Source organism: Hemiscyllium ocellatum, chromosome 20, assembly GCF_020745735.1.
Source record: "Hemiscyllium ocellatum isolate sHemOce1 chromosome 20, sHemOce1.pat.X.cur, whole genome shotgun sequence".
Taxonomy (NCBI): Eukaryota; Metazoa; Chordata; class Chondrichthyes; order Orectolobiformes; family Hemiscylliidae; genus Hemiscyllium; species Hemiscyllium ocellatum.
In genome coordinates this window covers 41,220,233-41,240,597 of record NC_083420.1, presented here as the reverse complement: position 1 = coordinate 41,240,597, position 20,365 = coordinate 41,220,233, and the positions used below count along the sequence as shown (strand labels likewise).

Here is a 20,365-nt window from a genome sequence, read left to right as displayed (position 1 = left end):
TGCTGCCTGACCTGCTGCGCTTTTCCAGCAACACATTTTCAGCTCTGATCTCCAGCATCTGCAGTCCTCACTTTCTCCTGATTAGTAAGGGAGACTATCACAGTTGTACAGATGGAGTACACTGTGGAGGGCTATAGGAAGGGTACAATCGCTTTGATGACATTGTACAACAGGCCATTGGGAGATAGAGGAACAGATATGTGGACAGATTATGGAAAAAATGTGAAAACTTGTGGTGGGTGATTTAACTTCCAATAGCACCAGGGACTTGGATGTGGGGAGTTGGGTGGATGGGGGTTGGAATCTGTTACGTGTATCCAGGAGTAGATAAGTACAGTACATAAATAGTCCAAAGAAGGAAGGGGCCATATTAGACTGGGAACAAGTGCGGCCAGGTCACCGGTCATCGGTCTCAGTGGAAAAGGGAGCATTTTGGGAACAGTGACTATAGGTTTTAAGTTACTTATGGGTAAGGATAAGAGTAGTCTTTGGTGAAAGAACTAAACTGGGGGAAGGCTAACTACCATAATATTAGGCAGGAACTGGGGATTGTAGATTGGAGGATGTGGAATGTAGCTGTTTGAGGATAAATTCACATCTGTCAGATGGAATATTTTAAAGGTAAGTCAGTTAGATTTCAGGACCAGCATATTCCTGTGCAAATGAAGGGAAAAATGATAAGATTCAGGGAAGTTGGATGACAAGAGAAATCGTGAGCTTAGTCAAAGAAAAAGGGAGCATATGTAAGGTTTAGGAAAATGAAGACATGAGGGACCTTGTCAAAGGCCTGACTAAAGTCTGCGTAGACTACATCGACTGCTCTGTCCTCATCAGTTATCTTTGTCACTTCCTCAAAAACTCAATCAAGTTTGTGACACATGACCTCCCCCACACAAAGCCATGCTGCCTGTTGCTAATATGCCAAATGTGAATAAACTTTGTCCCTAAGAATCTTTGAGGAATATAAAGAAAGCAGGAAAGAACTTAAAGGACTAGCAGGGCTAAAAGGGGCAATGAAATGACCTTGGAAATCAAGATTAAGGAAAATCCCAAATATTTCATGCATTTATAAGGAACAGAGGGTAGCTAGGGAAAGAGTAGGTCCACTTAAAGACAAAGGAGGAGCCAGAAGACATGGGTGAGTGAATACTTAAATGAATTTTTTGCATCGGTACTCACAAAGGAGAAGGACATAGTGCATGCTGAATCTAGAGAGCAGTATGCTGATATAAAGAAAGTCGGGTGGCGTTGGGTGTTTGAAAATCATTAAGGTAAACAAGTCCCCAGACCTGATGGGGTCTAAACGAGGATACTGAGGGAGGCCAGTGAAGAAGTTGCTGGGGCCTTGTTAAAAAAAACCTTTGTATTCTCTCTAATCAAAGGCGAGGTGCCAAAGGACTGGAGAATAGCCAATGTTATTCCTTTGTTTAAAAAGACAACCAGGGTAATTCCAGAAATTATAAGCCAGTGAGCTTTACGTCATTAGCAGGGAAATTATTAGATTCTTAGGGACAAAGTTTATTCACATTTGGAAAAAAATTGACATATTAGCAACAGGCAGCATGGCTTTGTGTGGGGTAGGTCATGTGTCACAAACTTGATTGAGTTTTTGAGGAAGTGACAAAGATAACTGATGAGGACAGAGCAATGGATGTTGTCTACACAGAGTTTAGTCGGGCCTTTGACAAGGTCCCTCATGGCAGGCTTATACAGAAGGTAAAGGTGAGTTGATAAGATGGATAAAGAACTAGCATGGTCATTGAAGACAGTGGCGGTGGAAGGGTGTTCTTCTGACAGGAGATCTGTGATCAGTAGTGTTCTGCAAAGGCCTCTGTTGTTTGTGATATATAAGTGATTTGGAGAAGAATGTAGGTGGTCTAATTAGTAAATTTGCAGATAACACAAAGTATTGGGGAGCTATGCATAATGAGGATTGCCAGAAGATACAGCAGAACATTGATAGGCTGGAGACTTGGGCGAAGAAATGACAGATGAATCTTAATCTGGACAAATGTGAGGTGATGCATTTTGGAAGATTAATGCAGAAGGGAAGTATACAGTAAATGGCAGAACTCTCAGAAGCATTAACATACAGCTGTGTACAGGTCCACAATTTCCTGAAAGTTGCAACACAAGTGGATAAAGTGGTTAAGAAGGTGTAAGGCATACTGGCCTACATTGGTCAGAGAATACAGTATAAAAACTGGCAAGTCATGTCAGTGAGGCCACATTTGGAATATTGGATGTAGTTTTAGTCGCCCACCACCAGAAGGATGTGAAGGCTTGGACAGGATATAAAAAAGGTTTACCAGGATGTTGCCTGGTTTGGAGGTTATTAGCTATTAAGAGAGATTTGACAAACTCAGTATGTTTTCAGTTGAACTTTAGAGGCTGAGGGGTGACCTGATAATGGTTTACAAAATTGAGATAGGGATAGCATGGTTAGGGTAGAAATGTCAATTAATAGGGGTCATAAAGAAAGAAAAGTTTAAAGGAAATGTGAGAGATAAAGTTTTTACACATAGGGTGGTAATTCCTGGAATGCGCTGCCAGAGGTGGTGGTAGAAACAGGTGCAATAGCAACATTTAAGAGGCATCCTAACAGATACATGAGGAAGCAGGGAAGAGGGGGATATGGACCATGTACAGGCAAAAAGTTTTTAGTTTAGAAAGGTGTCATGATCCTGTGTTACACTGATCTTTGTTCTTTGTTCAATGCATTGTAACATTCTTCCAAAGAATACTTCCCAATAGTGACACTATTTCAAAACTGAGTCAAAATTTCTAACTAGTCTAGCTTTACATGCCTACTAATAAATAATAATACCAGAATAATACTGTATTTTACTCAAGAAGGAATCATAATGCCTGGGTCAAAAATGCCAACATTATAAGCAGAGTTTGCTGACTGCAATATTTTAATTAAAAAATACAGTTGGTTTTCCTAGTACTACAAAGAACATTGAAGTCAGTCTGAAACTCAGTGAACATACCAGTGGATGTAATCCTTAGGATTCAGCTTGCAGATGGTGGGAACCACAGTGTGCAGCCACCAGACAGCGTCGCGCTGAATAGTTGCAATCTGAGTCTGAAACGCTCGGAGTGCTTCCAGGTCTTCAATCCAAGAGAAGTAGAAAGACAGACAGTGAGAGTATTGAGGAAGAGAGAGAAGAGAGAGAAAACACAAGGATCATTTATAAATCTATTGACTAGATTTCTCAATGCAGCTCAGAACGTAAAATGTAACAGCAGACCTGAAGTTTACTCTGCCATTCAACAGCAATACAGTTGACCCACTATGTTAACTCTATTTCCGTAGATTAAAATAAGCATTATTACCAAAGCTGATAATTTGTATTTATATCAGTGAATAAACTGTGGCAAATAATCAAGTGCAAGTAGCATCCTAGAGTAAGCCAACAAACCATTTAACCTATTACCATAACTACAGGATCCAAGCATAGGTAAAGACTGAGATTTCCATGGCCCATATTACTAATTTCCATATTAGTGAAGTACAGAAATGGAAACAGGCCTTCAAGCCCCGCAAATCAGATTTCTATAACTATTTTTTCAGTAATAGTATATGTGGTAAAAATAACTTCAAAATAAGCAAAAATATCAAGATCACAATCAGCTGGTGATGATGGCAGATAACAGGCCCTATACTGCCCTGAGTTTAAAGTGCAGTGTTTAATACAATGACGTTCATCATCTCTCCCTGTTCTGTAAAGGCTTCTGGCAGCAACATGATTTTCATTTATTGCATTAATGTAGAGTTGTTAACATTGAGTCCCCCATAGGAACATGAAATTTAATGGCAGTTAATTCACACACTGCTATCGGGGGATCAAACAACTTTAATAAGGCAAACACCATCAGAATAATTCAACCCGTTTCATTTAAAAGTATATCTGTAATCATGTGTCTCCAAGCTTTTTATCTTTGAGTTACTGAGAAGAAATTCCATGGAGTTTTGTAGGCTCTATATAAACTCCATTAGTATTAATCTGCTGATATCTCAGGCTACTTTTACTTGCACTTATATAACACCTTCCGTAACTTCAAGGTCTTCCAAAGCACTTCCAGTCAAATATTTTGTTGTTGTAACATGGGAAATACAGCAGTCAATTTAAACATGACAAATTCCCACAAATAGCACTGTGATAACAATCAGATAATCTGCTTTAAGTTTTCATGGGGCCTTCTGGTGGCACAGTGGTAGCGTCACTACCCCTGGATTAGGAGTGTTGGGTTCAAATCCCCCCTGCTCCAAAGGTGTTGAATCACATCTCTGAACAGGCTGATTAGAAAAACAAAAGGTCATTCCATGTTAAGATGAGGGAGAAATAAGGACCATGATGCCAAGAAGCACTGACCTGCTTCCCTTCTAAATGGGGGAAAAGGGTCTTCTATAAGTACGTAACAGGGAATTTAAATCTACATAAAGGAAACTACAATGGTATGATGGGCTAGCAGGCTATGATATATAGGCAATAGCAAACATTTAAAGTGTGCATGGAAGAACTGCAACAATTGTTCATTCCTGTCAGGCACAAAAAAAACACAAAAAGTGGTCTGACCAAGGCTAACAGGGGAAATTAGGGACAACATCAAATCCAAGGAAGGGCAGACAAATTGGCTTAAGAAAAGCAGCGGCCTGATGATTGGATGCAGTTTAGATTTCAGCAAAGGAGGATAAAAGGATACAAACGGACTCTAAAAGCTTCCATTGGTATGTGAACAGGGAAGTACATGTGGCAGGTTTCGAGGGAATTTGAGGGCAGGGTGTTTCACCCAAAGGCTTTGGGAATCTGGAATGCACTGCCTGAGAGGGTACTCGAGGCAGGAAACATCATAACTTTTAAAATGTAGATAGATGAGCACTTGAAATGTCAAAGTGTTCAAGGCTGTGGGCCAAGTTTTGAATGTGGGAATAGTGTACAGAGGAACCTCGAATGACACGTGGGGAATATTTCATTTGGTTAATCGAATTCTGAATAATTGAATGCCAGGTAACATAGTTTAGCCAAGCATTGGGTCCCTGCGATTTTCCCAGATAATCCGATATTCCAATAATCGAGGTTCCTCTATACTGGTCTCAGTTTAATGTGTCATTGGCACTGAAGTTAAACAAAACAGCACTTGTGGACAATTGATCCAAAACTGCACCCATATTACATATCCAAGTCTTCAGTTTAGTCCACATTTTTCTGAGTTAGGATGCACTACTTTGATTCTTCAATAGACTAAGTGCAAACTGACTGTGCTGCATATGCTTCATCAGTGAGAATGTCAGAGCTGAAAATCCAGATAATGGCCATGAATAAAACATTCATCTGGCTATCCAACTCCCTACAGTATGAGCTAAGTAACACAGCTTTTATACTTTCTGTGACAGCTCCTTGCAGGTAATACATTTAAACCTTGAAGTCAATGGGAACATAGTTTTTTTGGAACACCCTCAAAATACTTTATACCGCAGCATTAACCAACATTTTCAAAGCAGATTATCTGCTTGTCATCTTATCAATTTTTGTGGGTGAAAATTAGCTGGTACACTCACTGCGTTATAACACTGACAACACTTCAAAAACTACTTCATTGATTGTAAAAAAAATCCTGAGTTTGTGATAGGCAATGTACTTTTCTATGAACCATTTCTGATTAAGGTAGTCTGTTGGGCTAGTCTGAGAACACAATTCCCAGAATCAAGCTGTCCAGTGTCGGGTCTTACTCTTCTTCTCGCCTTTGTCCCAGGCCAGCCCCGCTTCCTTCACTTGAGCTGTAATCCCCAACATCATCGATAGGGTCAACAGGTCCGTCACCTGAATCACAAATCGTTCCTGTACAAGCAAGAAGAAAAGTGAGCATGCTGTGTTGCAAAAGGCATTTGACTTCTTACATAAATACTATGACGAAGAAAAATCAAATGAATAAGATTTCCTGCTTTCTTGTAGCATTCACCAATCATTACTGCGCACATTAATTCCCCTCTCACCTTGCCTCTTTCTAAACTCCGGCACTGAACTCATGAAAGTTATTATCATCTGTGAATGCACTCTCTCCACAGTTTTGACCTCTGCCACTCTATAAAATGATGCCAATTTATCAGATGTGATGGGGAAAAGATGCTGTCGATTCGACTCCATTGGTCAACCACCTGGCTGTCACTTGGAGTTGTGCTAACCAATGCACTGAAGAACACATCGGTGTGTCTATTAGATACCGCAATCCTGGGTGCTTCCCTTGCATTGCTAAACTGATACAGAACAGTATAGTTTCTATACAAACAAACAAAGTTTACCATAAAAAGTAACTCACCAAATTGCTACCTAATGTGGTTCTGAGCAACAAACACTGAAACAGACCATTCAGATTCTTCAGCCTGTTTCACCATTCAATAAGACTACAGAATATTGCAGATCTTAACTGACTTAAAGAAGGGGAGAGAGAGACACATTCTAGTTGATCATAGCTGGTGGTGGGAGTAATCTGTCAGTGGCTGCTGCTGGCTCCCAAGCAAAGAATGGGCCTTGACTGAGGTTTTGAGAGGAATACAACTGAACTGTATGGCACCATCACAAAGGAGGAAAGCAAAGGCTAAAGTTCCAATAAAGAGAGGTCATATATTTCGGCATCACTGAGTTCGATTGAATGATGTTCCCTATCAGACAGGCTCAGATCATAGCCTCCACTTCACTCTAAATACTACATGCCTGCACTACAAACTAGCACCCACCTTAAACTCCATTTCTAGATATGTCTGCTCCTTCCGTTCCTGCATTAGTCCCAGACAGAAGGATGGAAAGTTGATCTCATGTTTAGTTTGTTTAATGATTTCCCGTAGCAATGCTCGAGATGCACGAAGGTAGTCATCCTTATTGGTGAGCAGGTCTTGGAACACCATGGCCAGATACTAATAGAAGGAAACACAGATAGCAACCTGAGTACAAAGACAACTCAGTTACCCCACAAAACAGTAAAAGTAAATCATATGCAGCCTATCACTAACCAACTAACAAATACGCACTTATGGAATAGTTTAAAATAATAATGGATCAGGCCACACTCAGAGCCAGACAAATTGAGTAAAAATTGAGGTCTGCAGATGCTGGAGATCAGAGCTGAAAATGTGTTGCTGGTTAAAGCACAGCAGGTCAGGCAGCATCCAAGGAATAGGAAATTCGACGTTTCGGGCCAGAGCCCTTCAGCAGGAATGAGACAAATTGAACCTGACAAACCAATCTCCAGTCTAAAAATAGCTACAGCTAACTTCAGTGCCATTGAGAAGGGAGTTACAAGGGAAAAGGCAGGGACACCAGATGATAAGACTTGGACTGTTTAATTTCTTGTATTTTAATTAGCTTCTGTAGGAATTAAATTGATAAACTTTACACCGTACAGAAACTGGCCAATGAGTCAATTAGTTTGTGTACCACACAAGCCTCCTCCAACCCTGCTTCATTCAATCCTATCTGTAATTTCTATACATCTTTCTTGAATGTGTTCCTCTAGCTTCTTACAAAATGCATCTATGTTTTCTGACTCAATAACTCCCAAGTCTCACATTATAATTACTCTCAGAATTCTGAAAGAGTATTCTATATTCTGGTGTTTCCAAGAAATGAGTTGTACACTCAGTTATGGCTCCGTATTATGACTTTGACACGGTCCCTTTGCTTATCTACTGACACCAGTTCTCAGGGCCACTGCTCTCAAACCAGTTGCTGAAAGAAAGTAGTTCATTGTCCAGCTCTTTCCAACATTCCGATCCTAGACATTATTTTATTGTTGACAGAACTGTGCAGTTGGTACGTGGATGATATATTTGCTTTGACATATATCCTACCTACTGTGCATGAACCTCCAGATCCAACACAACTGACTACACATTGAAGGTCCATGTAGGGCTCACCTTGGGGGCTAGCTCAGAATTGTGCTGCAGCACAGTGTAAAGAATCTGCATGTTGTTTGGATTCCGTGCATTTGACAGCTCATTAAAGATCACAAACTTCACCAGTGTCCCCAAGTTATCCCGATGAGCATTCAGCAATTCCCTGAGAGCAAATCAAAAGATAAAAGGATTAAACCAAGGCACTGATGTATATGTTAATATATAAAAGTATCAATAACATGTGATCTTCAATACAACACTCAGAGGTCGTGAAAATATATTCAGTAATAACTTTCAAAAGTGAATTGGATAATTATGTGAAGCAAAACAACCACAAGGCAAAAAGCAGAGAATTTGGATCAACTGGATAGTTCTTGCTTCCTTGTGCATTATATGATTCAATTGGTATCCACATTCACTTGACAAAATCAATTTGTATTTGCAAACTACTCATCATTAGTTTCATTTAATACAATCATACACATCAATAATAATAACAATCTGTTGAAGAAGTGGCTTGTGCAATGGATTGTCTGTATGCGGTGTTATCCATACTTTAAGTGGACTCTAATCCAACCCCAAAAGGATGGTGTTTAGCATCCTCTATATGTTGCTGTAGGAAATCTTAAAAGGTTCACACTGACTGCTTGAATTATTGTCAAAGACGCAACTAAAATTGGTCAGTTACTGTGGATAGAACCTCCGATGTATTCTAAGATTAGGATATTGCCTTGGCCTCTGCACACACAGTCATCTTCTGGGACCAATCATAGACATTGGTCTCATAATGACAGACCACCAAATCACATTGCACAGAGAAGGATTCTGCATCAATTCAAACTGAAGTTGAGGGTGTGGTAGAAATTGCTGAGTGTAGAAAACATTTTTAAAATTAAGGTTTATTAAAAGAATGCAACACTTAGGTAGCCATCTGGCCCAACTGGTATATGCTGGTGTCTATATTCCTTATAAATTTCCACTTAACCCTCATCATCTAACCCTAGGAATATACCCATCTATTCCTTTCTCCCTTAGGGATTTCGATTGCTTCCTCTATTCAACTCAGTAACCTACTGTAGTTGTGAGCGCCTCATTCTTTATACTCACTCAGTGAAAAGGTTTTTCTTGAATATCCTATTGAACTTTTAATGCCTGACTGACTGACTATCTTATATCTGTGCATCTTAATTTCAAATAGAAACATCTTCTTGACTTCTAAGATTGCTTCCCTTTGGCCTCCACAGCTTGTCTAGCTTCATAATCCCTTCTGGGTAGAGTTAACAGGACAGCTGGTAGTTCAATTACTCACTTAATGCACAGCATGTAATGGTTCAGCAATACTTTAGGCTTCAGGCGGATTTTGATGAGATTCGACATAACCTCCATGTCCTCTGTCCCATGCGTAGAACAGTTGGTGCAGACCGACATCAGCAGGTCCTGAGCTGGGCGAGTCAACTAGCAGACAGACAGGCAGTGAATCATTATATACAGGATGAAGGCACCCATATAAATTAGGACATGTGAGACACACAAACCTGGTTAGAATCTCTCCTTTCATAAACTCTGGTAGTCTCAGCAGGAAAACTAAACATTATTAAGTAGAATACGTTTAATAAAATTTGGCTCGAGGAAAGGCAAGAAGAAAAACCATTGCATTTTCACAGGTATCGCCGATGCCCATCCCTCTGTGCCTTTGAAGTGACTGCTCGGCACTTCGGAGAGTCAATTCCACTGCTGTGGATCTGGAGTCACAAGTAGGACAGATTGGGTAAGGAGACCAGATTTCCTTCCCTAAAAAGGACAGAAGTGTCCTCAATCAGTTTTTATGGTCACCATTACTGAGGGTAATTTTGAATTCCAGATTTACTAATGATTTGAATTAAAATCCCACTAGCTAAGTATTAGCCTGGGCTTTCGGATTACTGGTGACATCACCACTATGCCACTTTGATATATACCTGGAGGTCATGTTGCAGCTGTACAGGACATTGGTTAGGTCACTTTTGGAATACTGCGTGCAATTCTGGTCTACTTGCTCATAGGAAGGAAGTTGTGAAACTTGGAAGGGTTCTGAAAAGATTTATAAAGATGTTGCCAGGGTTGGAGGGTTTGAGCTATAGGGAAGGGCTAAATAGGCTGGAGTGGAGGCTAAGGGATGACCCTATGGTGGTTTATAAAATCATGAGGGACACAGATAGGGTAAATAGACAAGGTATTTTCCCCAGGGTGGGGGAATCAAATACTAGAAGGCATAGGTTTAAGGTGAGATGGGAAAGATTTAAAGGGACCTAAAGGACAACTTTTTCATGCAGAGGGTGGTGCATGTATGGAATGAGCTGCCAGAGTAAGTGGTGGAGGCTGGTACAATTACAACATTTAAAAAGGTATCTGAATAGGTATTTGAAGAGGAAGGGTTTAATCGGGATTTGGGCCAAATGGGACTAGATTTATTTAGAATGTCTGGTCAGCGTAGATGAGTTGGTCCGAACAGTCTGTTTCCATGCTGCACATCTCTGTGACTCTATGACTTCGTTCATTCTCCAACATTGGAGAGATCAATACCCGCCTTTAAATACCACCTCTCATGTGAAAAAATATCTTAAATCAGACAAAATGTGATACCAAGGCACATCAGTAAAGATCAAGACAGTTGAGGAAAAGCTTAGTCAAAAGACTTAAGGAGATCCTTAAAGGGAGGACAGAATGCCAGAGGCATTTGGAGAAGGAATTTCAAACTTTGGGGCCTATACAGCTGAAGGTGTGGTCACCAATAGTGTTTGGGTAAAGTCAAGAATTTATAGAACAGCAGAACTGGAGGAGTGCAGCTATCTCAGACAGTTGCATAGCTAGAGGACATACAGAAATAGGGAGGGCTGAGGCCAGAGAAGGACTTGAAATCAAGGATGGATAGTTTAAATTTGAGTCCTTTAAGATGATCTCATTTTCTCTTCTTTGAGTTCGTTGATGACTGCATCTTTTGCTCAATGTGAGCCGGTACAGATTGAACACCAGGTTGTTGAAGTTTCAAAGCAACTTCCTCAGCTCATATTTAATGTTATCATCAGCAATGCAGCAGGGATCTACTGTAGTACTGGTCTTACAATTTATTGTCGAGCTGTCTCAGCTTGAACAAGCTGTTGACACTTAAGAATAATTATTTTGCATTGCTTCAGAGTTGCTCTTAAACAGTTTTTATATTTCATATAATCTGGTCAGTAGGGTTAATTATCTGATGATTCAAAGGATTTCCATGTGAAATTCCAGACCATTCTTGATTCATTTCCTAGTACACAATTTGCAGCTACAATACAAGCTTACAACTATTATGGAGTCTTGGAGACACAAACACTACATTAAGAATTGTGAGAGGGAAAAGGAAAAAATGGTTTGAAATTTGGTTAAACATGGTCAACGTTTCCTTCACAACATTACCTCACTGAAAAAGCTGAGTCCAATAGTATGGCGTTTTAGGACATAAAATATATCCTCCTACTTTCAGCTGTTATGTTCATTAAAACAAGTGCCTTTATCCTATTCCAGATGAAAATGTAACTCACAACCTTGAGTTCTGTTTCACACAATGCTTTCCCACCTTTGGGTTCTGCAACCACATCTCCAGCCGTTGAACAGTCATTAAACGGACTTCTTTATAGCCACAGGTGGTAGTGAGTAGTCGCAGCAGGTTCCGTGAGACGTTATCCATGGGCTGGCGGCGGTTGAGCTGATCGCGAAGCATGTCAATAACATAATCCTCCACACTCTCAGCTAAATCCTCATACCTATAGGGAAAGATTCAGAAAAAAGAACATTTCTAAATCATGCTTGTTGTATTAGAGATAGACAAAAAGAAACAGCAAGCAAGAGGAATAGGTAGGTGATTTGCAGCAACATTGCAAGACAGCTAAATGTATGAACCCTTGTTTCACGTGAACAAGAATTGAGCTGGTCAAGGTCTATGCTTTGCAAAAGCTTTTACCTATAGAAAGGACTACCAAAGCCTCCAGGCCTGTAGTTATCAGAGAAGGAAAAAGGACATAAGAGCAGAAGATGTTCTCCCAAAATGCCAGTTAGCACCAGGTTATTTGACTTATTCCATCACCATGAAGCAGCAGCAACTAATTAGAAGCAGAGAGAATCACAGAATGTGATTCCCTTTAGCAACTGGAAAAAGAAGAATCTCAGGAGTCCAATGAAATAAAAACAGAATCTAATCTGTAATGATTATGAAAATGGATTTTGAGCATATAAAAGATTTCTCACACAGCTGAATAATTAATTCTCTAAACCCAGGTTCTCAAAGCATTCTACACATCTTGAAAAACTGAAAACTGGAGACAGCCATAAACATCAGATCACTTTCACTGCTTGATTCTCATTCTTGGTTAGCATGGTCACATCCAAGAAGTTTAAAATGGCAACCTAGGTCCCAACCTGCAGTTCATCATATTTGTGTGGGTTTGCATGTGGCAAAACAACTGTTACAGAATAATTTTGTTGTTTACACATGCCTCTTAGGTTAGGGAATAGCACCATTTGCTGCTCAAAGTGCCTCTCTGACACTCTACTTAATAACACTGAATATTAGCAAATCTCTTCAGATGTCAAACTTTAACACATTTCAGAACCTCAGGTTTCAGACCCTTCTCCTGCATGGTCGTCTTCTTCCCCTGCTGCCTATTCCTTTCCATAACTACTGTAAAGTAAAAGAAATGCACTTACCTGGGCATCACCTGGCCTGACTCTACATCTGGACTGAGCTTCTCTTCTGCAATTAGCAGCTCAGTCTGATTATCATCATCATCCGGTGTGGAAGGATGTGGACTCCCACCTATAGGACAGTCAGTACAATAAGAGTGGTTACCACAACACACTCACAACTTAGAGACAATAAATATAAAATCGTTGCTAATAATTCCAATTAGCAATTCTCAAGAAAAATGATTTACCGAGAGGGAGATTAGAATATGAAACACAGTATCACAATGCATTGTGGAGTTGCATAACATAGACATTTTAGGGGAAGTTAAATGAGATATAAATGAATTCTGTGGACCAGTTGCATATTTCCTACTTTCACTTGATTCCAGTTTTTCTTATTTCCACTACATAGTGTTTAGAATCCCACAATTTAATGCCTGTGACCCCTATGGTTCTCACCTGCGCTGAGGTCACCACCAATTTTGCCGCCATCTGCCTGCAGCAGCATGCTTTTGGGAGGCATCTTTGTACCGAAAGCAGTCTGAATATTCTCAACAAATGTCTTACATTGTGGACTGTCCACCCAGATACGTTCCCCAAGTGAGTCCTCAATATAAACCTGCAAAAAAAATGAAAGGAAAGCAGCAAATGTTGAACAATTAGTTCCAATGTTGTAACAACAGAAAAGAAACAATTGCAGTTCAGTACCATTTGCAGTGGTTATGTTTCTGGATTAGTAATCCAGAGACCTGACTTAATGTAGAGACACAATGCAAACCCCAGAAGCTGGGATAGTTGAATACAGTTAATTAAATAAATGTGTATTAAAATGTTAGTCGAGTAACAGCAACAACAAAGTTACTGATTGTCATAAATGAAAAAAAAACCATCTGGTTCACCAAGTCCTCATGGAAGGAAATTGCCATTCTCATCCAGTCTGATCACAATCATGCAGCTGACTCTTTGCAGACCCCAAAATAGCCTAGCAAGCCGTTCAGTTGTATCAATCATTTATTTTAGGTAGGGACCCATATACCATAATATCTTTGGTTAACAAATATCTATTCTAAATTTAATGATTGGTCGTTCACAATTTTCCACTTCCTGAACGAAGTTCCCAACAAGTGTATCCTAAATTATACTGATGAATGGGTTAGCTCAAATCTTAGGACTATATTCCCAATTCTAAACGCCCTAACCAGCAGTGTTTCTTTCTATCTACCCTGTTTGATTCCCTAATATGTTGAAAATTTCAATCAAATCACCGATTCAACCTCTAAATTCCAGGAATTCAAGCTTGGTTTGTGCAATCCCTCCTCATGATTTAAAAATCGTAGGCCACTTATCATATGCTGCACTTCCTTCAAGGCCAATTATTATGCCTGAAACCGCTCATACTCCAAGTACTGTTTAACCAGGGCTTTGTACAGCTAAAGCCCCTGTTATTCTAGTTTCTGAAAGACCAGTATTTTATTAATCTATCCATTATTTTCTGCTTTTTGTGATGTTTTAATGATCTAGGTATTTGAACTTACAAGTGTCTTTGTGCCTCACTGTTTATAGATTTGAGAAAGTACTGTTTTATCCATTCTAGATCCAAAGGTGGGCAATCTTGCCACCTTAGGCCCTAATCAAGTGAAGTGCGATAGCCTTTAGTAAGGGGCTATTGTTATTACCTGACTGCATCGTGTACTAATGAGTTAGCTTCAATGAAGAATTAGTTCTGAAAAGCAAAATGTAGCTCATGAAAGAAAAATAATTTGACCCCTGCCATGTTAGTAGCCAATTCTATTAATAGGATGCTAAATACCTAGGAACTAAAACTAACAAGGCAAAAGATGTTGTGAACTAATTAAGTTAATAAGAGTAGAGTCAAATCAGGGCTCTGGTGGCACTGTGGTAATACCCCTACCTGTGAACAAGGAGGCCCAGGTTGAAGTGCCACTTACTTTGGAGATGTGATTTAACATTGCTGGACAGGTCGATTAGGAAACGCCTACAATGGTAGTGTCTCTATCTCTGAGCCAGAAAGCCCAGGTTCAGGTCCCACCTGTTCTAGAGGTGTGTCATAACATCTGAACAAGTTGAGTGAGTATTCAAATGTGTATTAAAGGGAGTCAGCCAGGTAGTGACTGAGTTTTATTCTGGTGTACAGATTAAAACGAATCCCTAACTAGAATGAGTATCCTTGGACTTTGTTTAAGAGAATAGAAATAAAATGAATAACACTGGTTACAGAGGATGGATGAATCAAAATGTAAAATTTCAGGGTATGATCAGCCAGCCCTACTTACTGAAAGGGAACTTTTTTCATTTATTCATGGGACATGGGTGTCACTGGCTGGTTCAGCATTTATTGCCCATTCACAGTTGTTATTGAGAGGGTGGTGGGTGAGCTGCCTTCTTAAATCATTGTAGTCCATGACCAGTGCAAAAGTGAAGTTACTATCTGGACCCAGGTTATAACTTTACTAAAAAAGCAAGCATGGCTTTGTTGGTGAACATGTTATTATAAAATATCCTGAAGAACAGAATATACCTGCACTTGGAGACAAGTTAATCACAGATAGTCAGCATGATTTGTGAAGGGGAGGTTGTGTTTGACAAGCATGATGAATTTTTTTTTGAGGAAGTAAACAGAGATGTTGTTGAGGGTAATGCATTTAATGTTAACAACCTGGACTTTGGCAAGGTAATGTTCCTCTTGGCAGACGGATCAAGGAAGTAAGATTCTATGGGATCCAAGGGGAAGTGACACTGGAGCCAATATTGGCTGAGAGGCAGGAAGCAGAAAGCGACAGTAGACAGATTCTTTTATGACCAGAATTTCCAGTAGAGTTCCACAGGGTTTGGTCCTGGGCCCCTTGCTGTTTCTGCTGTACATTAATGATTTGGACTTCAATGTAGAAGGTGCGTGGATGACACAAACATTGGTAGGGTGGCAAATAGTGAGGAGGACAGCTATAAACTGCAGAAGGATGTCAATGAACTGGTCAGGCTGAGAAAACAGTGGCAAATTAATTCAAGGTGAAAATGTGTAAGGTAATGGGAAGGGCTAACAAGGAAGGTATTATATTATAGAAAGCCAGACCCTGGCAAGTATTGAAGACCAGAAGGACCTTGGCGTGCATTTCCACAGATTCCTGAGTTAGCAAGGCAGGTATATAAAGTGGTTAAGAAGGCATACAGAATACTTGCATTTATCTGATGAAGCACAGAATACACGACCAGGGAGTTTATGCTGGAACTGCTAACAAAAAATGTGTTGGTTAGGCCACAACTTGAGTACTGCATGCAATTGTGATCACTACATTATAGGAAGAATGTGGTTGTACTAGACAGGATCTAACAGAATGTTGTTTGGGTTGGAAGGTCTGAATTAGAAGGGAGGATTGGATAGGATGGAATTGTTCTCCTTGACACAACAAAGGTTGAGAGGGGACCTGATAAACGTGAATAAGAATGTGAGGATCATAAATCAAGTAGATTGAAAGACATCTTTTTACCATTAGTAGAAAGGTTGATTATAGATGGCATAGATTTAATGTGAGAGATGAAAGGCCAAGAGGGAAGCTGAAAAGAACTTTTTATCCATCTAGATCTCTCTGTCCAAAGATCTGATTGATTCAGAGACTCTCTAACATTTAAACATCATTTGAACATTCCAACACCGCCAGGTCTATGGATCAAGATCTGGAAAATGGGATTAGTTAGATATTTGTTGACTGATGTGGACATAATGGGCTGAATGGCCTCCTCTGTACTGCAAATGGCTGGGTGTCTAACTTTCACTTCCATACAAATGCAGGATAAGGGCAAAGCTTTGTGTTAAAATAATTGGAATTTGCTGAAATGGACAAGGAAGAAGGTTTGGATAAAGTATTAAACTTTTTGGATAAAATTTATCAAAAAATGATTTACTGACTGCTTATGAAGCACTGTCAGATTTTGCCAAATTTAATAAAAATGAAGATAATTCCAAGTACATAATAGAATTCACTCAAAGCACACGCATGACAGCAGAAATTCCATTTGTAAATTCTCCAATCTGTGCTGGCAACTAAGTTATTAGATTGTGCAAAGTATGATGTATGAACCAACTTCTAGAATTGATGAGAATTACATTTGTAAAGAAACACTTCTTTTATACATATATGTAACAGAATCTGAGTGGAACAGGCTATACAACAAATTGAGGGCACAATGTGTAAAGACTGGCAAGACCATATAGATACAGGTTGCAGGGAACCTCATGAAAGGAAAATGGTAATTAAAAGAAATGGAAGACAAAAATGCTTGAGGCAATTTTGAGAAGTGAAGAGAATTTAGCATTTACCGCAGGAGAATTGTCATTTTTCAACTGTGATTCAAAGGGCCTTTACATCTTATACAAACCCAAGCGGCACAATAGAGTATTTGAAACTCAACATTAAATGGAAGATTCTGACTTAGAAGAAGGAGATATCGATCAAAAAATCACAAGTAGTTTCAATCCAGTGACAAATGCCTTGGTTGCAGAATCTTAGGTTTTAAAGAAATGTTACTGATATCAGGAGGCAGAAATTTAGGAGACAGATGACAATTCTGTTAAAACTCATACATAATTTGCCCACCTGCCCTCTAAAACGTTAAACATTTTAATAAAGGACATAGGAATAAGGGCTGAGGAAGATAGTAAGAGAAGAGAAATGTGATAGATTTGAAGTTTGTAAGAAATAGCAAAGGATACAGTCATGGGCTACCCTAAGTTTGTCTTTGGTGAGAGATTTCAACAAGGCAGCGGCTCTGGAACAAACCTTCTGGTTTTCACAATTCATAGGTTTGACTACCAATCTTTGTCAGGTGACAGTAACACATGGTAAAGATAAACAGATAATGGATGAGTTGGAGGAAGAGGTACTTATAAATGCATTTAGAGACGTATACAAATATGAACATAATAGTTATGAATACAGCAGCAGCACATCGTGTTAACAATGAGGTGTATGAAAGAACAAATGTAGTAAGAGATAAAATGGTTCATAATATTTTGGCAAATTAGTTAAACTACAAGATATTGGTTTCACTGGCATGGACTGGCGATGCTAAGAATTCATTGCAGATAGTAGGAGGCTACAGTTCATATAAGTTTGTTTTTGGTAGACATTTGGTATCATAAACCACCAGAGAGATATGGTTTATAATAAGACAGGGGATGAAAGAATAGAGAGATCCAGGGAAGGTATTACAAAAATGGAAAACTGATGATTGCACAGCATGGGGTTCAGACCTTTTGGCTACATGTTTCAAAGTTGCTTGGTATGGATTACAAACTTGCAGAGTCTAAAGTTATAGAAAATGAATGAAAACAAATACTTTTCATATCCAAATATTATACATCTATGAGAATCAACTGTTTGCAATGAACAGTTTCTCTGAGGGACAGATCAGTTTTGAAGATCAAATTGAGACCATTGATTCCTGAGGTATATTATGATGGTGGAGAATGGCAACAGTGAATCCAGAGTAAGAATAATCAACGGACAGAGAGCTGATTTCAAAGGGGCAAGAATGGAGCTGGGCTGGATACAGCCAAACAAATTGGTGAGAAAACTTCAAATAAGCAATGGGCTATCTTCAAGGAAGATATCTTTCAGGTTCGGTGAACATATATTCCCTCAGAAGGGAACAAATCTAGAGCTCTCCAGATGACAAAGAAAATAGAAATTAAAGAAGGCAAGTTTGTTTATGACAGGTGTATGGTAGTAGTAAGCATAGTTGAGAAACAAGAGGAATGCAGACGGTTCAGAGCGGGGGTGAAAAAGTACATGTGAGGAATTATGAGAAAAGAATGACAGCCAATATAACAGGGAATCCCATATATTATATAGCAAAGGAGTGGTGGAAGAATGAATATGGCCAATTAGGAACTAAATGATGATTTACACATGGGAGTGGAGAGCATAGATGAGGGGTTAAAGGAATACGTTGCATCTGTCTCTACTCATTAAGTAGAAGCTGCTCAAGCCATAGTAACAGGTGTGGAAACTGCCACTGGACAAGTTCAAAAATTCTAAGGAAGTAGTCTTGGATAGACCATTGATACGGAAACTTTCAGGCATATTTACAATGCCTGTAGATGACATTTTGTGGGGTGACAGTTGGGAATTTGGAAGCATTGTCATTATCAGATTATAAATTTGGAAGTCATGCTTCAGGAGCTTTTAAATATATAGCATTGGACATTACACAGAAGTGGGCGGCACGGTGGCACAGTGGTTAGCACTGCTGCCTCACAGCTAAGTTCAATTCCCGACTCAGGCGACTGACTGTGTGGAGTTTGCACATTCTCCCCGTGTCTGCGTGGGTTTCCTCCGGGTGCTCCAGTTTCCTCCCACAGTCCAAAGATGTGCAGGTCAGGTGAATTAGCCATGCTAAATTGCCCGTAGTGTTAGGTAAGGGGTATGGGTGGGATGCGCTTCGGCGGGTCGGAGTGGACTTGTTGGGCCGAAGGGCCTGTTTCCACACTGTAAGTAATCTAATCTAATAGAAGATAAGAACAACGCTAAATCAACAGTCTACTCAGAACTGGATAGATCTTAATAGGATCGTGATAGATTAGACTAGATCACACAAAAGAAGTCTCTACAACTGAGGACAAAGTATAGGAGTAAAAAATGAGGTCTGCAGATGCTGGAGATCACAGCTGCAAATGTGTTGCTGGTCAAAGCACAGCAGGTTAGGCAGCATCTCAGGAATAGAGAATTCGACGTTTCGAGCATAAGCCCTTCATCAGGAATAAGAGAGAGAGAGCCAAGCCGGCTGAGATAAAAGGTAGGGAGGAGGGACTAGGGGGAGGGGCGATGGAGGTGGGATAGGTGGAAGGAGGTCAAGGTGAGGGTGATAGGCCGGAGTGGGGTGGGGGCGGAGAGGTCAGGAAGAGGATTGCAGGTTAGGAGGGCGGTGCTGAGTTGAGGGAACCGACTGAGACAAGGTGGGGGGAGGGGAAATGAGGAAGCTGGAGAAATCTGAATTCATACCTTGTGGTTGGAGGGTTCCCAGGCGGAAGATGAGGCGCTCCTCCTCCAGCCGTCGTGTAGTTGTGTTCTGCCGGTGGAGGAGTCCAAGGACCTGCATGTCCTCGGTGGAGTGGGAGGGGGAGTTAAAGTGTTGAGCCACGGGGTGATTGGGTTGGTTGGTTCGGGCGGCCCAGAGGTGTTCTCTGAAGCGTTCCGCAAGTAAGCGGCCTGTCTCACCAATATAGAGGAGGCCACATCGGGTGCAGCGGATGCAATAGATGATGTGTGTGGAGGTACAGGTGAACTTGTGGCGGATATGGAAGGATCCCTTGGGGCCTTGGAGGGAAGTGAGTGTGGAGGTGTGGGCGCAAGTTTTACATTTCCTGCGGTTGCAGGGGAAGGTGCCGGGGGTGGAGGTTGGGTTGGTGGGGGGTGTGGATCTGACAAGGGAGTCACGAAGGGAGTGGTCCTTGCGGAACGCTGATAGGGGAGGGGAGGGAAATATATCCTTGGTGGTGGGGTCCGTTTGGAGGTGGCGGAAATGGCGGCGGATAATACGTTGTATGCGCAGGTTGGTGGGGTGGTAGGTGAGAACCAGTGGGGTTCTGTCTTGGTGGCGGTTGGAGGAGCGGGGCTCAAGGGCGGAGGAGCGGGAAGTGGAGGAGATGCGGTGGAGGGCATCGTCGATCACGTCTGGGGGGAATCTGCGGTCCTTGAAGAAGGAGGCCATCTGGGTTGTGCGGTGTTGGAATTGGTCCTCCTGGGAGCAGAT

The 20,365-nt window shown here is 40.6% G+C and overlaps 1 protein-coding gene across 2 annotated transcripts in view; it reads right to left on the bottom strand.

Annotated features, from left to right (window-relative positions):
* Positions 1–20,365, bottom strand: part of ints1 (integrator complex subunit 1) — a 124,195-nt gene that overhangs the window by 89,894 nt on the left and 13,936 nt on the right. For both annotated transcript variants that reach the window (XM_060840789.1, XM_060840790.1), the window contains exons 6-13: positions 13,055–13,214; positions 12,617–12,725; positions 11,490–11,676; positions 9,207–9,352; positions 7,919–8,060; positions 6,743–6,919; positions 5,738–5,846; positions 2,994–3,114 (exon numbers count right to left, since the gene is read on the bottom strand). In XM_060840789.1, the coding sequence (XP_060696772.1) occupies positions 2,994–3,114; positions 5,738–5,846; positions 6,743–6,919; positions 7,919–8,060; positions 9,207–9,352; positions 11,490–11,676; positions 12,617–12,725; positions 13,055–13,214 (1,151 nt within the window). The remainder of the gene's footprint in view (positions 1–2,993; positions 3,115–5,737; positions 5,847–6,742; positions 6,920–7,918; positions 8,061–9,206; positions 9,353–11,489; positions 11,677–12,616; positions 12,726–13,054; positions 13,215–20,365) is intronic.